This window comes from Octopus sinensis, linkage group LG4 (assembly GCF_006345805.1).
Source record: "Octopus sinensis linkage group LG4, ASM634580v1, whole genome shotgun sequence".
Classification (NCBI taxonomy): domain Eukaryota; kingdom Metazoa; phylum Mollusca; class Cephalopoda; order Octopoda; family Octopodidae; genus Octopus; species Octopus sinensis.
Genome location: NC_043000.1, coordinates 81,949,249 through 81,965,774, shown reverse-complemented (window position 1 = coordinate 81,965,774; position 16,526 = coordinate 81,949,249). Strand labels below are relative to the sequence as shown.

General features: G+C 40.9%; 1 protein-coding gene across 1 annotated transcript; it reads left to right on the top strand.

Annotated features, from left to right (window-relative positions):
• Positions 1 to 1,256: 1,256 nt before the first annotated feature.
• On the top strand, positions 1,257 to 2,285 carry LOC115210517. Its single transcript, XM_029779119.1, has one exon. The coding sequence runs from the start codon at positions 1,257 to 1,259 to the stop codon at positions 2,283 to 2,285; it is 1,029 nt and encodes a 342-aa protein (XP_029634979.1).
• Positions 2,286 to 16,526: the final 14,241 nt, after the last annotated feature.

The following is a 16,526-nucleotide window of genomic DNA, read 5'->3' as shown; positions in this document are numbered from 1 at the left end:
TAACCACTAACCCACACTGGTTTCTGCATTTTTCATCGGCAAAGATTTTGTATTTACAAGCATCTGTTTGTTTTGTTTTCTAATGACATTCTAGTCAATCTAACTTGCGTGTCTAACATATTGATTAGTGATCAAGTGACTGGCTAGTTTCGTGATGTTAGTGTTACAGATAATCAAGTCATTTGCATTACAAAACTCCAGCAGCCTTGTTCCCCTTTCCTTTTTAGCATCTCCATGCATCCCCTGGACTCCATCTGTGCTCTGTCCATGATGTCCCGTTGACGGCGCCAGCCACGATAATGAAATCATTGCCATTCGTAATCGAGGTAATCTGTGAAAGAACTTTGTACAAATGATCCTTCAGTTTATCTGCCTGACTAGACCGCCGGACATAGGTAAAGATAAATGTAACTGTAAATTAGCCCAAGATTAGACTAAGTTTAACTAATAGACTAACTAACTATATATATATATATATATATATATATATATATATATATATATATATATATATATATGTATGTATGTATGTATGTATGTATGTATATATATGTATGTATGTGTGTCTGTCTGTCTGTGTATGTAGCTGAAGGATTAAAATTAAACAAAGGACATTTTAATCCTTCGGCTATTTAATGCTATTATTGATTCTGTTATCATTTTTTAATTGTTACACTAGATAATAATAGAGTCAATAATATCTTCGCAAATATTTTCTCTTGAATTATATGCTCCGTATTGAAATATATATATATATATAAGTATATCAGCGGGTGAGTCAAAAAGTTATGCCATTTTGTTTAGGACAGGTATAATTACCAACACAGGAACATGTATCATACATCAAAATGAAGCTGGTCCTCTGTGAATCACATCCCTACTTCTCAACATGGTCACCGTTTCTCTCAATAGCAATGTTCCACCTTCGAATGAGAGCATGTATACCTGCCCCGTAAAATTCTGTTGACTGTTGTTTGAGCCACTTCTTCACTACAGTTTTTACTTCCTCGTTACTGGACTATCATCGTCACTGGACTATCGTCTATTCGGCCCCATGAAAGAGAGTTTGAGAGGCAAACTTTATTCCTGTGATGAAGAAGTGAAAACTGTAGTGAAGAAGTGGCTTATTGAGAGCTGTAGTTTGAGGAGTGCTAATTGACAAAAAAAGGCAAAACCGCGTTGGAAAACCAAAATAATTCCTTTACAACGAGGTCCTGCTTTCCATCAAAGTAAGATTAGTCAGAGAAGAAGTCACAATGGCAAATCTTGGTCTTCCAGAGCCAGATTTTGAAAGTGAACTAGAAGTTCTGCCAATGATACTGCAGGAAGAGCTAAATTTTGATAAATCTGCTCTCTGTGACCGAGTTTTCGAGAGGTACCTAACTCTAAATGTTGAACAGAAGTATATCTTTGACCAAGTTGTTGAATCAGTTATAAACAAGGAGGGGGAAATATTTTGCTTGAACGCGAGTGGTGGCTCCGGGAAGACTTACACAATCAATTTGATTCTCGTTGAAGATCGATCACAAGGTCATATTACTGTTGCCACTGCAGTCTCTCCACTGCATTTGATTGATTCTACAAGGCTATGGGGCCTTTGTGAAGTGGTCTTCAGAGGTATTGATGAGAATTATGGAGGGAGGCTATGGATGAGCAGCAGAGCCATCATTACTCCTACAAACAAGGCTGCTGAAGAAGTGAATACAGTTGTCATGTCAAAATTTCTACGAGGAGATAGTAAAACGTATCGAAGCTGTGACACTTTACACGAAAACGAGAATGAATTCCCAGTGGAACTGATCAATGATCGCAATCCATCAGGGTTTCCACCACACGTTTTGGTTTTGAAGAAGCATTCTTCCATTATGCTGCTCAGAAACCTTGATGCAGCAGGTCATTGCAACGGAACACGATATATAGTCTTGAATCTGCACAACCACATTACTGAAGCAGAAGTGGCCACCGGGACACATGCTGGAATCCGAATAATGATACCACGAATTTCACTGACCACCACTAAAGACTATCCGTTCTCATTTTCCAGGAAGCAGTTTCCTGTGAAGCCGGCTTTTGGAATGACATCAAACAAATCCCAGGGCTTAGACAAATGCTCAGAGAAAGCTGGAATTTACCTGCCAACACCTGTGTTCAGCCATAGCCAGTTCTATGTTGCCAACAGAAGGGTTGGTTTTGAGAACAATGTGCATATATTAGCTTTGGCCTCAGAGTATAAGGGTAGAAAAAGAATTTACACTGACAACGTTGTCTATAAGGAAATTCTTTAAGAAAATTATAGTAAGTTTCACATTTTACTTTCAAACTACGAACAGGAGTTTAGATATGTACAAGCAGAATCGACCGCCCGTGGGGCGGTGATTCAGCTAGTATATACATAAATTTGTATGTATGTATGTATGTATGTATGTATATATGTATATATGCATGTATGTATGTATGTATGTATGTAGTATGTATGTATGTATGTATGCATGTATGTATGTATGTATGTATGTATATATGTATATATGTATATATGCATGTATGTATGTATGTATGTATGTATGTATGTATGTATGTATGTATGTATGTATACAGACAGACAGACAGACAGATAGACTGATAGATCGATAAAATAAAATCAGTGTCGATTCTCAAAATAAGTCAGTTATTCGCTGTCGTCTGTTTTCACAAGAAGATTTTTTCAAGAAGGCGCGAAATCGGTCGAAACCCTGGTAGTCAGATCTCAATTATATATTTTTCGTCTCGACTCTGTAACTAATTAAACAAGATCCCCTTCAGTTAAATACGACTTGTTAGAGTCACCCTGCTACTCTTCTCTCTATTTCTTTCATTTCTTCTTATTTCATTTCTATGCACAGGTATAAGCACATGCACGCACACACGCGCGATCACATACATACACACACACATACATACACACATGCACAAACACACACACATATATATACACAATTTCAATGAATACAGTATGTACGTATTCAGTGGAACTTTGTGCGTGTGTGCAGGTATGGAGATATATATACACATTCATTAAATATATATATATATATGGAGTGAGGGCGCGTGGCTTAGTGGTTAGGGCATTCGGCTCATGATCGTAAGATTGTGAGTTCGATTCCCGGCGACGCGTTGTGTCCTTGAGCAAGACACTTTATTTCACGTTGCTCCAGTCCACTCAGCTGGCAAAAATGAGTTGTACTTGTATTTCAAAGGGTCGGCCTTGTCACTCTCTGTGTCACGCTGATTATCCCCGAGAACTACGTTAAGGGTACACGTGTCTGTGGAATGCTCAGCCATTTGCACGTTAATTTCACGAGCAAGCTGTTCCGTTGATCGTATCAGCTGGGACCCTCGTCGTCGTAACCGGCGGAGTCTTAATTAATAATATATATATGGAAGAGAGAGAGAGAGAGAGAGAGAGAGAGAGAGTCAGATACCTCTGTCTCCTTTTGGTGTAGAAGACAGCAACTTTTCCCAGTCTCTTTTATTGAATATTTCCTTCTTTCTTTCTGTATCTATTTACTTTCTTAGTCAGCTCTCTCTGAAGGAAGTCCGTGATTAAAAAAAAAAAGCCTTTTGTACTAACCCTAACTCTAAACCCCCTGTAAACTGCTCTTTATATCGTGACGCGGTTCGTTCGCAAGGGAGTGCACTAGGATTAAAATCTTTCTTCTTCTTCTTCTTCTTCTTCTTCTTCTTCTTCTTCTTCTTCTTCTTCTTCTTCTTCTTCTTTTTCTTCTTCTTCTTCTTCTTCTTCTTTCTTCTTCTTCTTCTTCTTCTTCTCTTCTTCTTCTTCTTCTGCTACTGCTGTTGCTGCTGCTACTGCTACTGTGATAACATCATCATGCTGAGCAGACGATAGATTCAATAAGTGATTATTGCTCCATAGATAAGTTATTATTGCTGCATAGAACCTAAGTTAACAGCAAGACATATTTGGAAACAATGACACTCTCTGGTATTAACCATTTCGATGGAGACAAGGAACTGTAGAGAGAGTTGAACGCTGCATTCCATTTTCCAAGTGACTGCAAGCCGCTCACACACATACGCACACACACACACGCACACACACACATTTTTACATTCACAGACATGCGTAGACGTAGAGCCAAGATAGCGTGGTAAGAGTTTCAGCATCAGAAAAAGTGCATCTTTTTGACGACAGGAATAATGCATTGTTTTCTCTTCTTTCCAGCATAGCAGGCGGTTACATTGACCGAGAGAGAACATGCAAAAGGAAAATAATAGACGTCACCATTTTAGGACTTCGTGTCGCTTGGCATACCGGGTAAAAAAAGAAAGAGCTGATAGTTTGAGATTGTCAAAGAACGTGACATGATATTTCTGTGTAATTCTGCTTTGAAACGAAATATATTTGTAAAGAAGAAAAATGTCTAAACTTTCTAAAATTTTCTACAAGTTCTGAAAATTTCAGTTTTGAATATCTTTGCATTTTATCCTTCCAGTACAAAGAAAATAATTGAAATTTAAGTAATTTGTAAAACAGGCTAGACATCATACTTTCAGAGAGGGGCTTTACACAGCGAAAGTCGCATCTTGCTATTAAAGCAGAATTTCCTGCCTTCCACTTTTCCTCAATCAGTTTGGTAACACACAGCCCCAAAGCCAATTATATCTACCTGGAACCGAATGGCATTCAACACACGTAGTTCATCAAGGGAACGTTTGTTTCCATGTCACAGCTCTTCTATCCAGACTCGTCAGATGGTTTTTGCTTTCTTGTGTCTGAGAACATGCGTCTTAACTCAGACAAATCAACCTTCATGTTTCGTAGCGAAGGAATAGTCGTGTGCCATTCTTTTCGCTGCCAGCACGCTAACGTCGTGATGTCTCTCCTAATCACCTCTTTTAATCTCCCTCTAATCTTTTGTATGTAAAAACTACTTTTGTATGCTAACCCCTATCGATTCTCCCATAATTCCTCACCTCGGAGAGACCCACCATCGGTTGTCGACGATCGCCCTCGCTGAGCCCCTGTCTATGTTTCCCATCTAGATTAATCTGTGTAGTTAAATGCCTGAAATTATGAACATTTCACCTTGTCCTTATTAGCAGATCAAGAAGAAACTCTATCTTGATCCGACCTGATAATTTAGTTTCTCTAAGATCCCACTGACACATAAATGAAATATTGTCAGTATCTTCTATACACTTGAAAATGTCTGAGCAAGTCTTATGTCCTCTTCGACTCCTCTCTCTTATCATCTCCTCCCACGTAATCTCTGTCTGCCATTTCAATCACCCACTAACACTACTAAGTGAGATGATCCTTAAAACGTTTCTAGGTGCCTGAATAAGTTTGATCGCTCGGTCCCAATCAGGGAATAGACAGCCTCTAGTCTGAAGGGCCCACCTTTGCTACTTCTCACGTCTAAGACCATCCGAGTACAAATAGATCATCCTTATTACAAGATCCAAACATTCCTGAAGAAATACTGCAATTCCATTCTCTCCGGCTGACCGAATGAGGTATATCACTTCACTCACCCAAAAAGTAAAAAAAGTAACTTTACGTTCAGAACACCAGGAATTCCAAACGTCGCTTGCATCACTGAATTTTCCGGCTTTTTTCGAAAGTCTAGAATGTCCTCCAGAAAATTTCAATATATCTATTTACATTTCTGATATGGTCGTCTCAAGTCGACTTGGTTCCAGATATGGAAGAATTTTGTTGATGCTCTCTCTCTCTCTCGTCGTATTTGCAAGTCTTTGTTGTGTTCTTACATGTTCCAGCGCTCTTCCATCAGAGGATAGTGTAGCTAAACTGTATGTGTAGGTTGTTGTTGTCTATGTATGTTGTCGTTGCTTTCTTTGGTGCTGCTGTCGCATGTTTGGTTACTGTCGTTTATTCCGTAGTTTTTATCTGTTCTTTTCGATGTGGTTGTTATTGTGCTTGTAGTTTATACTGTTGTTGCTTTTGTTGTTTGCTTTCGGTGTTATCGTTGTTACTATTGTGCTGGTAGTTGTTGGCGGCTGTTCGGTGGCTTTTCTGGTACATTAACAAATTTTCTGTTTTGGTAATAGTAGGACTGTTAACGGTCGTTTTCTTTCTCTTCTCCATGTCAACAGTCTACCACGGTCCATTTTCCACGTCCTCGTCATCATAGCGTTTAAACCGGCCATAACCGGCCAAAATATTCTCCCTGCTTTATTTTCAAACTGGCCTGATCTGGCCTTTCACATCTACCCTACAATATCATTATAAAAATAAACTACCCCATTATCAAAATATTGAAGGTGTAGGATAATGCATGATTAATTCAAAATAATATGAATTAATAAGTATTACATTTAACAGAATAATCTGAATTCTTAAGGGTTGACGAAAAGAATAGTCGGAGAGTGTAGTAGAAGCACAGGTATTGATGTTTTTTCCCTTTATCTGGTGGGGAAGTGGTTCCTCTTCTGCTTCACTTCTCGGTACTCTCCTCTCGGCACTATTTTTGGTAATTGTTGCTGTTATTATTACAGTTGTTATTAATGTTTTGGGGTTTTGATTCTAGATTTTGGTAGCCACACTGATTATCATTGGTTTGGCTCCAGCCAAATGTATGGTACCTAGGCTGTCTAAATCCCAACGCAATAAGGAAGTGAGTGCCGTTCAACAGGTCTATCTGGTCGAGAATTTTCCTATGATCCAAGAATTTTAGACCAATCTTCGACCAATCGACCCTCTTTTTTTTTCGGTATGTGTGGGTCAGAACCTATTTACAGCGAGATTCTACCGAGTTTCTAACATGAGGAATATCATCAGATATAACATGTCAAATTCTGTTAGAATACCTCTCTCTGTCGCCTTCCCTACACGCAATAAATAGCCACTCTAAAACAACGAAACCCGTCCCTTCAACAGGAAGTGAAAGACCAGATGTTTTATCCTGGTCACATGTGGTCCGATATGCGATATGATTATGCGGTGGCGATATAGGTATTCGTCCATATCTGCTCGACCTTTCCTTGACATCTTTCTACATCCTATCAATTTTACAAATGAGCAGCAGTTCTTTCCTTGTTTATTCCGGAAATCTCCAGCAATTCCTCACTGAGCTGGTGTCCTCTTTCAGTGATCCATGGCAATATCCAAGAAATTTACATTCTGAGAAGCTGTAGAACTCGGGCAAGATTTGACTTCGACGATGTGCATCAAATGTGTGTGTACGCGCGCGCGTGTATGCATGTATGCATGTATAGATGGATGGATATCGCGACTGTTGCTGTGGTAACGGAGATGGAAGCCACTTGGTACAGATTGACCTTGAACACACTACTATACACTTGAACGCGTACAAAAAAGCATTTGCTGCAGAATTCAGCTTCGGAGTAATATTTTTATTTCAAACTTTTTGTAAAAACCCATCGAACAAAGCACCAAATGACGTCAACAAAGAGTCGTAACTAGAAAGAGTGGCACTTTCATGGTGGTGGCAATTTCCGTTCTGCTGGATAAGTCTGTATTGGAGGGGACCCATGGCTGCGTAGTGAAATCAAGGGCTGCCCTGGACGATACACTTTCTGGCTACGCCATTAATCAACGGACGGCCATACACTGTTTTGGTTTGATTTTGCCATTGAGTGACAGATGCCGCCTGAGTCACAAGGAGCTAAACCGGAACTTCTCTTCCTATATATAGAAAACAGCAAATAAAGCTGGTCTGTGTGTCGAGGTTTATCAAACCGGAATTGATCTAATATACGTGTCTTAAATTTCAAGGAGCAGAATAAACACAGAAGAACCGTGTCTGGTAGTTAACTGACGTCATTTGGAACTTGATTCTATGTATCTTTTCACATTATGTCTATATGGAAAAGCGTTTTTTCCAAAAGTAAATCCTGTGGCGGATGCTTTTCACGTTCCAGTGAATACGAGCGTGTTAGAATAGAAGTATACAATTTTATTTTGCTCCTCGTTGTTTTGTGCGCGAATATACTTTGTGTCTGTGTGTGTGTGTGTGTCTGTGTGTGTGTGTGTATGTGTGTGTGTGTGTGTTGTGTGTGTGTGTGTGTGTGTGCGCGCGTATGTAATTACGGCTGACATTTAGAATCAGCGATAGTCTGGTACCAAGCATGCACCATTCATTTACTAATGGGCTTAGATGTCCATCTAATCATGAGCACAGACATTCTTGATCCTGCTTGTCATTTGAGAACGAGCGCAACTTGGCAGCTCGTATCACGCTCTCGCTAATTGTCTTCTGTACTCGTGAACATACATAGACATCCTCTCGGCGCTTGACTGAGCCGCGGGTGAGACAGCATTGCATTAGGCAAAATTGTAGAACGTCAGTCATGTTTTCAGATGTGGGTTCATATCCCGCGGGCAGCCTTCGACTTTCTCAATCCAAAGTGTTTTAGCCCAATATTAACGCGATATCGTTTATAGCTTTATTTGCTTTGAGACACAAACGCGGAGAAGATAAAAAAAGGGAACAACTGATGAAGGGAATGTTCTTTATGTCGCATGACTCGTTTCTCTGTTTTCTTCGTTGTTCGAAAAAAAGTCGGTTTTCTATGTTTTAATTTTTTATGCTCTTGTTTCTCATTTTGTCTACGTTTTTTATGTCCTATAACAATATATGCATGTATATATACATATATGTATGTATATATGCATATATTTATATATTATATTTGTGTGTGTGTGTGTGTGTGTGTGTGTGTGTGTGTGTGTGTGTGTGTAAGGCCGATTTGCAGAATGGTTAAAGCGTCGAGTAGATTGCTTTATACACTATGAGTTCAAATCCCGCCGCGGCCAATCGTCTTTTGCCTTTCATCCATCGGAGGTCCATGCTGCTTTCCGGCTGTCTGATTTTTTTCTTCTTTTGGAAGTAATTGGTTATAGTTTGGCCTGAGGAAAGAGAAGTAGGATCCATCAAATGTAAAAGTGCTCAAGATACGCTGTATGTCACGACAGCTCCCTTTACAGCTCCATCAAGAAGTTGCGAGCTGCAGGAAAAGAAAAGTAATGCAAATATGTATACACAGTTATAGGCAGGTCCGAGCATGGCACTGTGGTTAAGATGTTTGGGGGTTGGGGTTCCTTACCATTGCGCGGCACCTTGGGCAAGTATCTTCTACTATAGTCTCGACTTTCTGGACCTTCGACCTAACCCCCAACCTGACACCTCCACACTTCTTCGTCGGACCGAACTTATTCTCTCCCTCAACTGCTTCTCGTTCGCGGGGGACTTTTACCAACAAATCTGGGAAGTGACTTTGTGAACGAGAATGGGCGCCAACTATGCGAACCTGTTCGTTGGCTACGTTGAGGCCCAAATATTCTCACCACCACCGAACTATACAGTCATTATATCGATGGCTGCATCAGTGCCCTCTCACTCTCCCGCGAACAACTTGAGTCCTTCCTCTCTTTTGTCCAATCCTTCCATCCTGCCCTCGAATTCTCCTGCATTATCTCTAACTTTTCCGTCGAATTTCTCGACATTTCTGTCAGTATAGACCACTCCGTTCTTACTACCTCCATCCACTGCAAACACTGACTTACACTCCTACCTTAACTTTTTCTCTCCCACCCGACCCACACCAAGTTCTCCATCCCCTAATCCCAATTCCTCCGTCTGCGCAGGCACTACAGTGACAACCATGATTTTGAGACTCAGTCTCAACTCATGGCACTCCACTTCATCCTACGTGGATATCCTCACACCACTATCCACACTGACCTTGCCAGGACACGATCTGTGGATGGTGCCTCTGCTCTTTCTCACCGCACGCGCCGTTGCCCGTCTCCCGTTTCCCCTCACCTACCACCCCACACCCTGCCTCTCCAACGCACCATTCTCCGAGCTTTCCGACCCCTCCACCTCGCCTATCATCCCCAACCTACCCCTTCCCTCCTTCAAACGAACCTATAGCCTACGTGACCTCCTGGTCTACAGTTTTTTCCCTAACCCCACCTCTCAGCCTATTCCCCTACTCCCGCCCACGCTGTCGTACCTGCCTCTACCTCTCCAACACCACCATCCTCACAGGCATCCATCCTCGTCCCTATCACATCACTGAATCCTTTACCTGCACTTCTAGTAACGTCATTTACTGCATTTCCTGCTCCTTCTACCCCTCCTTGTACATCAGTCAAACGGGACACCACTTGGCTTACCGGTTCGCGGAACATCATCAGACTCGGCCATGACACCCCGGTCTCGCGCCATTTCTGCTCTACCGGTCATTCACTACAATATCTGTATGTGTTCGGACTGTCTTTGCACATGGGCCATCCGGACTCCCGCCTTCATTGAGAACAGGATTTGATCTTCTTTCTTCGCTCCTTTGCTCGATATGGGCTGAGATCTCCTCCTCTTTACATCTGACACCTACTTCCTCTCTTCAATAATACTACTTCACACTACTCCACACACACTAGCACTGACTATTTCCCAGCACCCACATCACAGCTATCATCCACACACCCACACACAATCTTCAATATCGCCACCACGCATGCCACTATTTGAGCAGCCACACACACTGTTTAGCTCAGTACAAACGCCACACACCATCATGCACACTGCCACACCCACACAAGCACGTAATACCTGAACACTGACAATATATACTCCCACAACCACACAAGCACATAACACCTGAACACAGGCTATATATACATACACACGCAACACGCATTAACACACGCTACGTACATAGGCAAAGATAACTTTCACTCACATATATATACCATACACATGCACACTGTTTGGTCACAGACACAGACACACACACACACACATGTACACACACCACATAAAAAATCACACCTCAACTGCTACACACAACACACAACACACACACACATGTTACAGATGCACACACTTACACACGCACACACTCACCCATGACAGAGTCACTAGCTTATATTCACACACACACTTTCGCACACGCCATTCTCACATACACACATACGCATGCGCACCTACATTTGGGATCACCAGCACTTTATTATCTCCCCTTCTTTCAACCTCTTTTTTTTCTATTATTATTTCCCTTTTTTTCAAACATTTTCTGATCATTCGCCATGCTGGACCGCTAAATCTACAGATTTTTTTCATTCTCTCTCTGTTTATTTTCTCTTATTCCTTTCTGTTGAAGAGCAAAGGCTCGAAACGTAAAAGACTTCTTCATTTTTTCCGAGCGTCAAACTAATACAATGGCTTGTTGTTCAAAGATCTGTCATCGTCTTGTTTTTCTATAAATTTGAACTCTGTGTGTGTGTATGTTTTTGTGTGTGTGTGTGTACGTGTGTGTGTGTGCGTGTGTGTGTGTGTGTGTGCGTGTGTGTGTGTGTGTGTACTTATATGCATGTATGTATGTACGTACGTAAGACAAGGTATTCATAATGGTCATTATATATTCTTGCCTTGTAGTATAGTTGACCTCCAGTTGTTTCTAGTGGTCATTATAGGTTCGTTATTGATAGGTTTACTCAATCGACCCAATGATCGGACGCTACCACAAGAATACGCGGAGTTCTTCACAAATGTAAACAATATTGCTAGTCTGATGTACTAACAGAGGGCTTATAAAGTGTTTCGCTCGAATTGATAATCCGTCACTAATAACTCTGTTTTATACATATCACGTGGTTATGTGACCGACCACGTTATCAGATGTTACACATCGCTGGTCACAATGCGCATTTGCATTGTTTTAGCCTTCAAATGATACCAGCCCGCTAGCTAGACGAGCAGGCCAACATTTCCCCCTGATCGAAAGGCCGACTGGAGCTGCGTGAAATGAAGTGATTTTTGCTCAAGAACACAACACGCCACTCTTTCAGGGAATCGAACCCACGATCTAGCGATCGTGTGTGAAACAGCCTAACCACTAGACCACGGGCCTTCATTTATACATATATAAATACACAAATATGTGTATATAAATATGTATGTGTGCGTGTATGTGTGGATGTCTGTGTATGAATGCGTATAAACATATGTCTGTGTCTATGCATGTGTGTAAGCGTGTGATATTCTGCCTCCCATTAGATCAGATGGAACGTGTTGCATTCAACATTTATCGAGACCCTCTTCGGTCATGAATGACCATGGAATTGCACCTAGAAAGTTACCCTCCCAGGCACAAGTCCGAGCAAGGTTGTTTATGGAAGACCAGCAGTCACCCATGCATACCAGCCTGCCCTCTCCACGCCACCAGTGTTATCCAAGGGAAAGGCAAAGGCCGATACAGCTTGACACCTGTGACGTCGCAACTCATTTCTACAGATGAGTGAACTGGAGCAACGTGAAATAAAGTGTCTTGCTCAAGAACACAACACGCAGTCCGGTCCGGGATTCGAGCTCACAACTTCGCGATCGTAAGCTCGACGCTCTAACCACTGAGCCATGCACCTTCACTCAACATGTATACACCTAAATATTTTTTTTACTAAATACTATTGTATCATGTTTTTTTCACTCTCCTAGTTTAGTTCAATAAAGATGCTTTCATTCCTTTTATCGTTTTCTTGTTTCACTCTTTTGATTGTGAGCATGCTAGAGCACCGCCTTGAAGGATATTAGTCGAACAAATCGACTTATATTTAAAATCCTGGTACTTATTCTATCGTCTGTTTTACCGAACTACTAGGTTACGGAGCCGTAAACACACCAACACCGATTGTCAAGCGGTTTTGGGGGACAAACACAAGCACAAACACACACTCATAGGTATATACATATTCGTGTGTGTGTGTGTGGTGTGTGTGGTGTGTGTATGTGTGTGTGTGTGTTTGTGTGTATGTGTGTGTGTATATATATATATGGCGAGCTTCTTTCAATTCTCCTCTCCCAAATCCATTCACAAAGCTTTGACTGGCTCAAGGCTATAGTTGAAGACACTTGCCCAAGGTGCCATGCAGTGGAACTGAACTTGGAACCATGTGTTTGAGAAGCAAGATTCTTATCACACAGTCATGCTTGAGCCTACAAAACCTAAAAAAGGTTAGCAAGCCTGAAGCGAATCTTCGTGCAGTTCGATCGATTTGTATCTTGAATCGTTCAGAGCTGCAAGCAATCGAAATCCATGTGGAGTTTGCGAGATAGAATCACGCGATTGCAGCAATCTCTTTTTGTTGAAACTCAATGTTGAAATAGTGATGGCTTTGGGTTGCAGAAATTGGGCATGTCCCAGTGCTACATGGGAAACTTCACATGTATTAATATTTGTTTTGTATTATTTCTCTGAGTTGTATAATCAATTCTCTTAGATATTCATGATATAGACTAATGACACATTTCTAAATATCTTAACTTATGATTAATTATTTATATATTAAGCATTTTCTGATATTTTGGCTCAAATGAGATCAGTCGGAATGTATTGCATTCAACAGATATGTTTAAAATCCTACATGAGTGTGTGCGTGTATATATGTATGCGTATATATATATAAAGACGGACGAAATGCCGCTAAACATTTTGCCCGGCGTGCCAACGATTCTGCCAGTTTGCCACCTTCCGCCATCTTAATATTGATTTCAAGATATATATATATATATAAACATACATACATACATACATACATATATCTGTGTGGTTTTGAAATTAAATAGTTAATTATATATCTCACTGCCCCTAATTAACTCACAACTCGGCCGCTTCCACAAAAAGAAAAAAAAAAGAGAAAGAAATGAAACTTTAATCCACTTATCAAAATACGCATGATTTGTTGATTTTTAGGTACAAAGTTAATCCTAAACTCTCGCACATATAAATTTAATCCTTCTTGTTGAACATTTAACATTCGAAATTTTCTTGTGAATCTGAATGTTTTATAACTGATTCCCAAAGGTATTTTATCGAGGAGCCCACATATTAAATTTTCAAAACTTGCGGAACCTATATCCGTATTTTATGAACAGGGCCCTGCTGCCCTGATATTGGTTTCAAACATTGGCACATGGCCAGTAATTTGGTAGGAGGGGTAAGTTAATTACGTTGACTTCAGTGCTCAACTGGTACTTATTCTATCGACCCAGAAAGTATGAAAGGCAAAATCGACCGCGGCGGAATTTGAACTCGGAACGTAAGGGTGGATGAAATTCTGCATAGCATTTTGCCCGCTGTGCTAAAGATTCTGCCAACTCACCGCCGGCCGCCATCTTAATATTGCTTTCAAATTTTGGTACAAGACCAGCAATTTTGAGTGCGGAGTAAGTTGATTACATTGACTCCGGTGCTCAACTGGTTCTTATTTTATATCGACTCCTTAATAGTCTTTCTACTATAGGCACAAGGCCCGAAATTTGTGGGGAAGGAGCATGTCGATTACATCGACCCCAGTGCGTAACTGGTACTTATTTAATCGATCCTGAAAGGATGAAAGACAAAGTCAATTGTGGCAGAATTTGAACTCAAAACGTAAGGACGGATGAAATACCGCTAAGCATTTTGCCTGGCGTGGGAACGATTCTGCCAGCTCTTCACGTTCCAAGTTCAAATTCTACCAAGGACGACTTTGCTTTTCATCACTTCGAGGTCGATAAAATAAGTTCACCCACTTCCCCGAAATCGCTGTCCTTAGGTCAAAATTTGAAACTAATGGTAAAAAGACATTAAATTAAACAAAAATTATTTTCGAAAACACTACAACAAATAATCTTTTGTGTCTGGGGAGAGTCATTTTCTTTTTGTGCTTTGTAATTTAACAGACGCACCGGTTGGAAATTTTACCGGTAAGTGTGTAAAAATTATAAGGCACAAAAAGAAAATGACTCTCTCCAGACACAACAGAATATGCTTCAACACAACGAACTCATATAAAGAATCTCGCAAACCAAATCCAAAAACGAAATACAACAAATAATAATAATAGCTTAAGACTCTGAAAAGAGCGCATATTGAAGACGTCGCTGTCATAGTTTCTGAGTTTGAATCTAACCTGGTACTGAATTTACCTATCATTATTTAGGGGTCGATAAAATAAGTAACAGTTGGGTGCTGGGGTCGATGATACCGACTTATCCCCTCCTCCAAAATTTGAAATGATTATTTTGGGGGTGATAAAGGTGGCGAGCTAGCAGAATCGTTAGCGTGTCGGATGAAATGCTTAAAGTAAGTGCCAGTTGAGTACTGGGTCGATGTAATCGACTTAATCCCTCGCCCTAAAATTGTAAGCCTTGTCCCTAAATTTGTGACCAAAAGCGTTGAGCTGGCAAAGCTGTTGGTAGAGTGACGAACAAAATGCTCAGTGGCGTTTTGCTCGGATATGTACGTTTTGGGAGCAAGTGCCACCGTGGTTTACATGTCAACTATGCATTTCGTCCCTACAGGATCGATGAAATAAAGCATCAATCAAGTATTGGGATTGGTGAAATCGACTGGCTCCTTCCAACTAGAATTACTGGCCTTGTGCGAAAAATGAGAAAGAATTATTCTGGGATCGTTAAAATAATGTACCAGTTATATACTAGGATCGATGTAATCGACTAGCTGCTGTCCAAAATATGTCCTTGTGCCGGATGATTAGGTGATGGTCTAGGGCTTAGGGGCGGGAGACCCCAGACCTTGGAAAAAAAAAAGCTTTGGTCGTTTCGTAGTCGAGGGCTCTTCGTTGACGCCCGACACCACTGGGAGGTCGCCCTCGAAGTCGCTGGAAATGGAGATCTCCAGGTCCAAATTCCTGAACGGCTGCTGTTGTGTTGCTGTTACTGATGATGATGTTCATAATCATCTTCGGCAGCAGCAACAGCACGATGTTACTACTACTACTACTACTACTACTACTTACTACTACTACTAGTGCTGTTATTACTATTGTTATTTTTATAGCCCCTGGTCAGTTCTGATTGAGTAGACATATGACCGAAAGGAGTCTATCCGTAGCCCTTCCATCTGTTTACATACAAATATCTTCGTAACATATAATGTGTATTTCCTTTTACTGCTCTACTACAATTACTACCAGCAGCAGTAGTAGTAGCCGCAGCGGCGGTAGTAGTAGTAGTAGTAGTAGTAGTAGTAGTAGTAGTAGTAGTAGTAGTAATAGTAGTAGTAGTAGTAGTTAATTTCTCTGTTGATATAGTTATCCAATTTCCTTTTTCTTCGATTTGTTTTTTTTTTTTTTACTACGTGATGTTGATGTCGCTATTGTTATTATTAGTGCTGCTGCAGGTGGTGCGGATGCTACTGCTACTACTGCTACTACTGCCACTGCTGCCACTGCTGCCACTGCTGCTGCTGCTGCTGCAACAGACCTAGATAGCTTAGCCATATGTCACTCGGTGCGGAAGAAGATAACAAGAGTCTGTTATTTACTTTACGTTTTCTTCAAGACTCGCTGACACACAGACAGACAAGCGGACAGACCGACGGGCAAACAGACAAGCAAACAGACAAACAGACAAATAGAGAGACGTATAGATATTCATTCATTCATATGCTCGTGCGTACACATGCACTGAGCTATAAATGCTACTACACTTCGTTGCAACAAAATATATTCAGCAATAACGTGTGTGTGTGTGTGT

Bases quoted from the DNA above. Each gene is read 5' to 3' on its own strand.
- LOC115210517 (XM_029779119.1), top strand. From the start codon at position 1,257: ATGGCAAATCTTGGTCTTCCAGAGCCAGATTTTGAAAGTGAACTAGAA.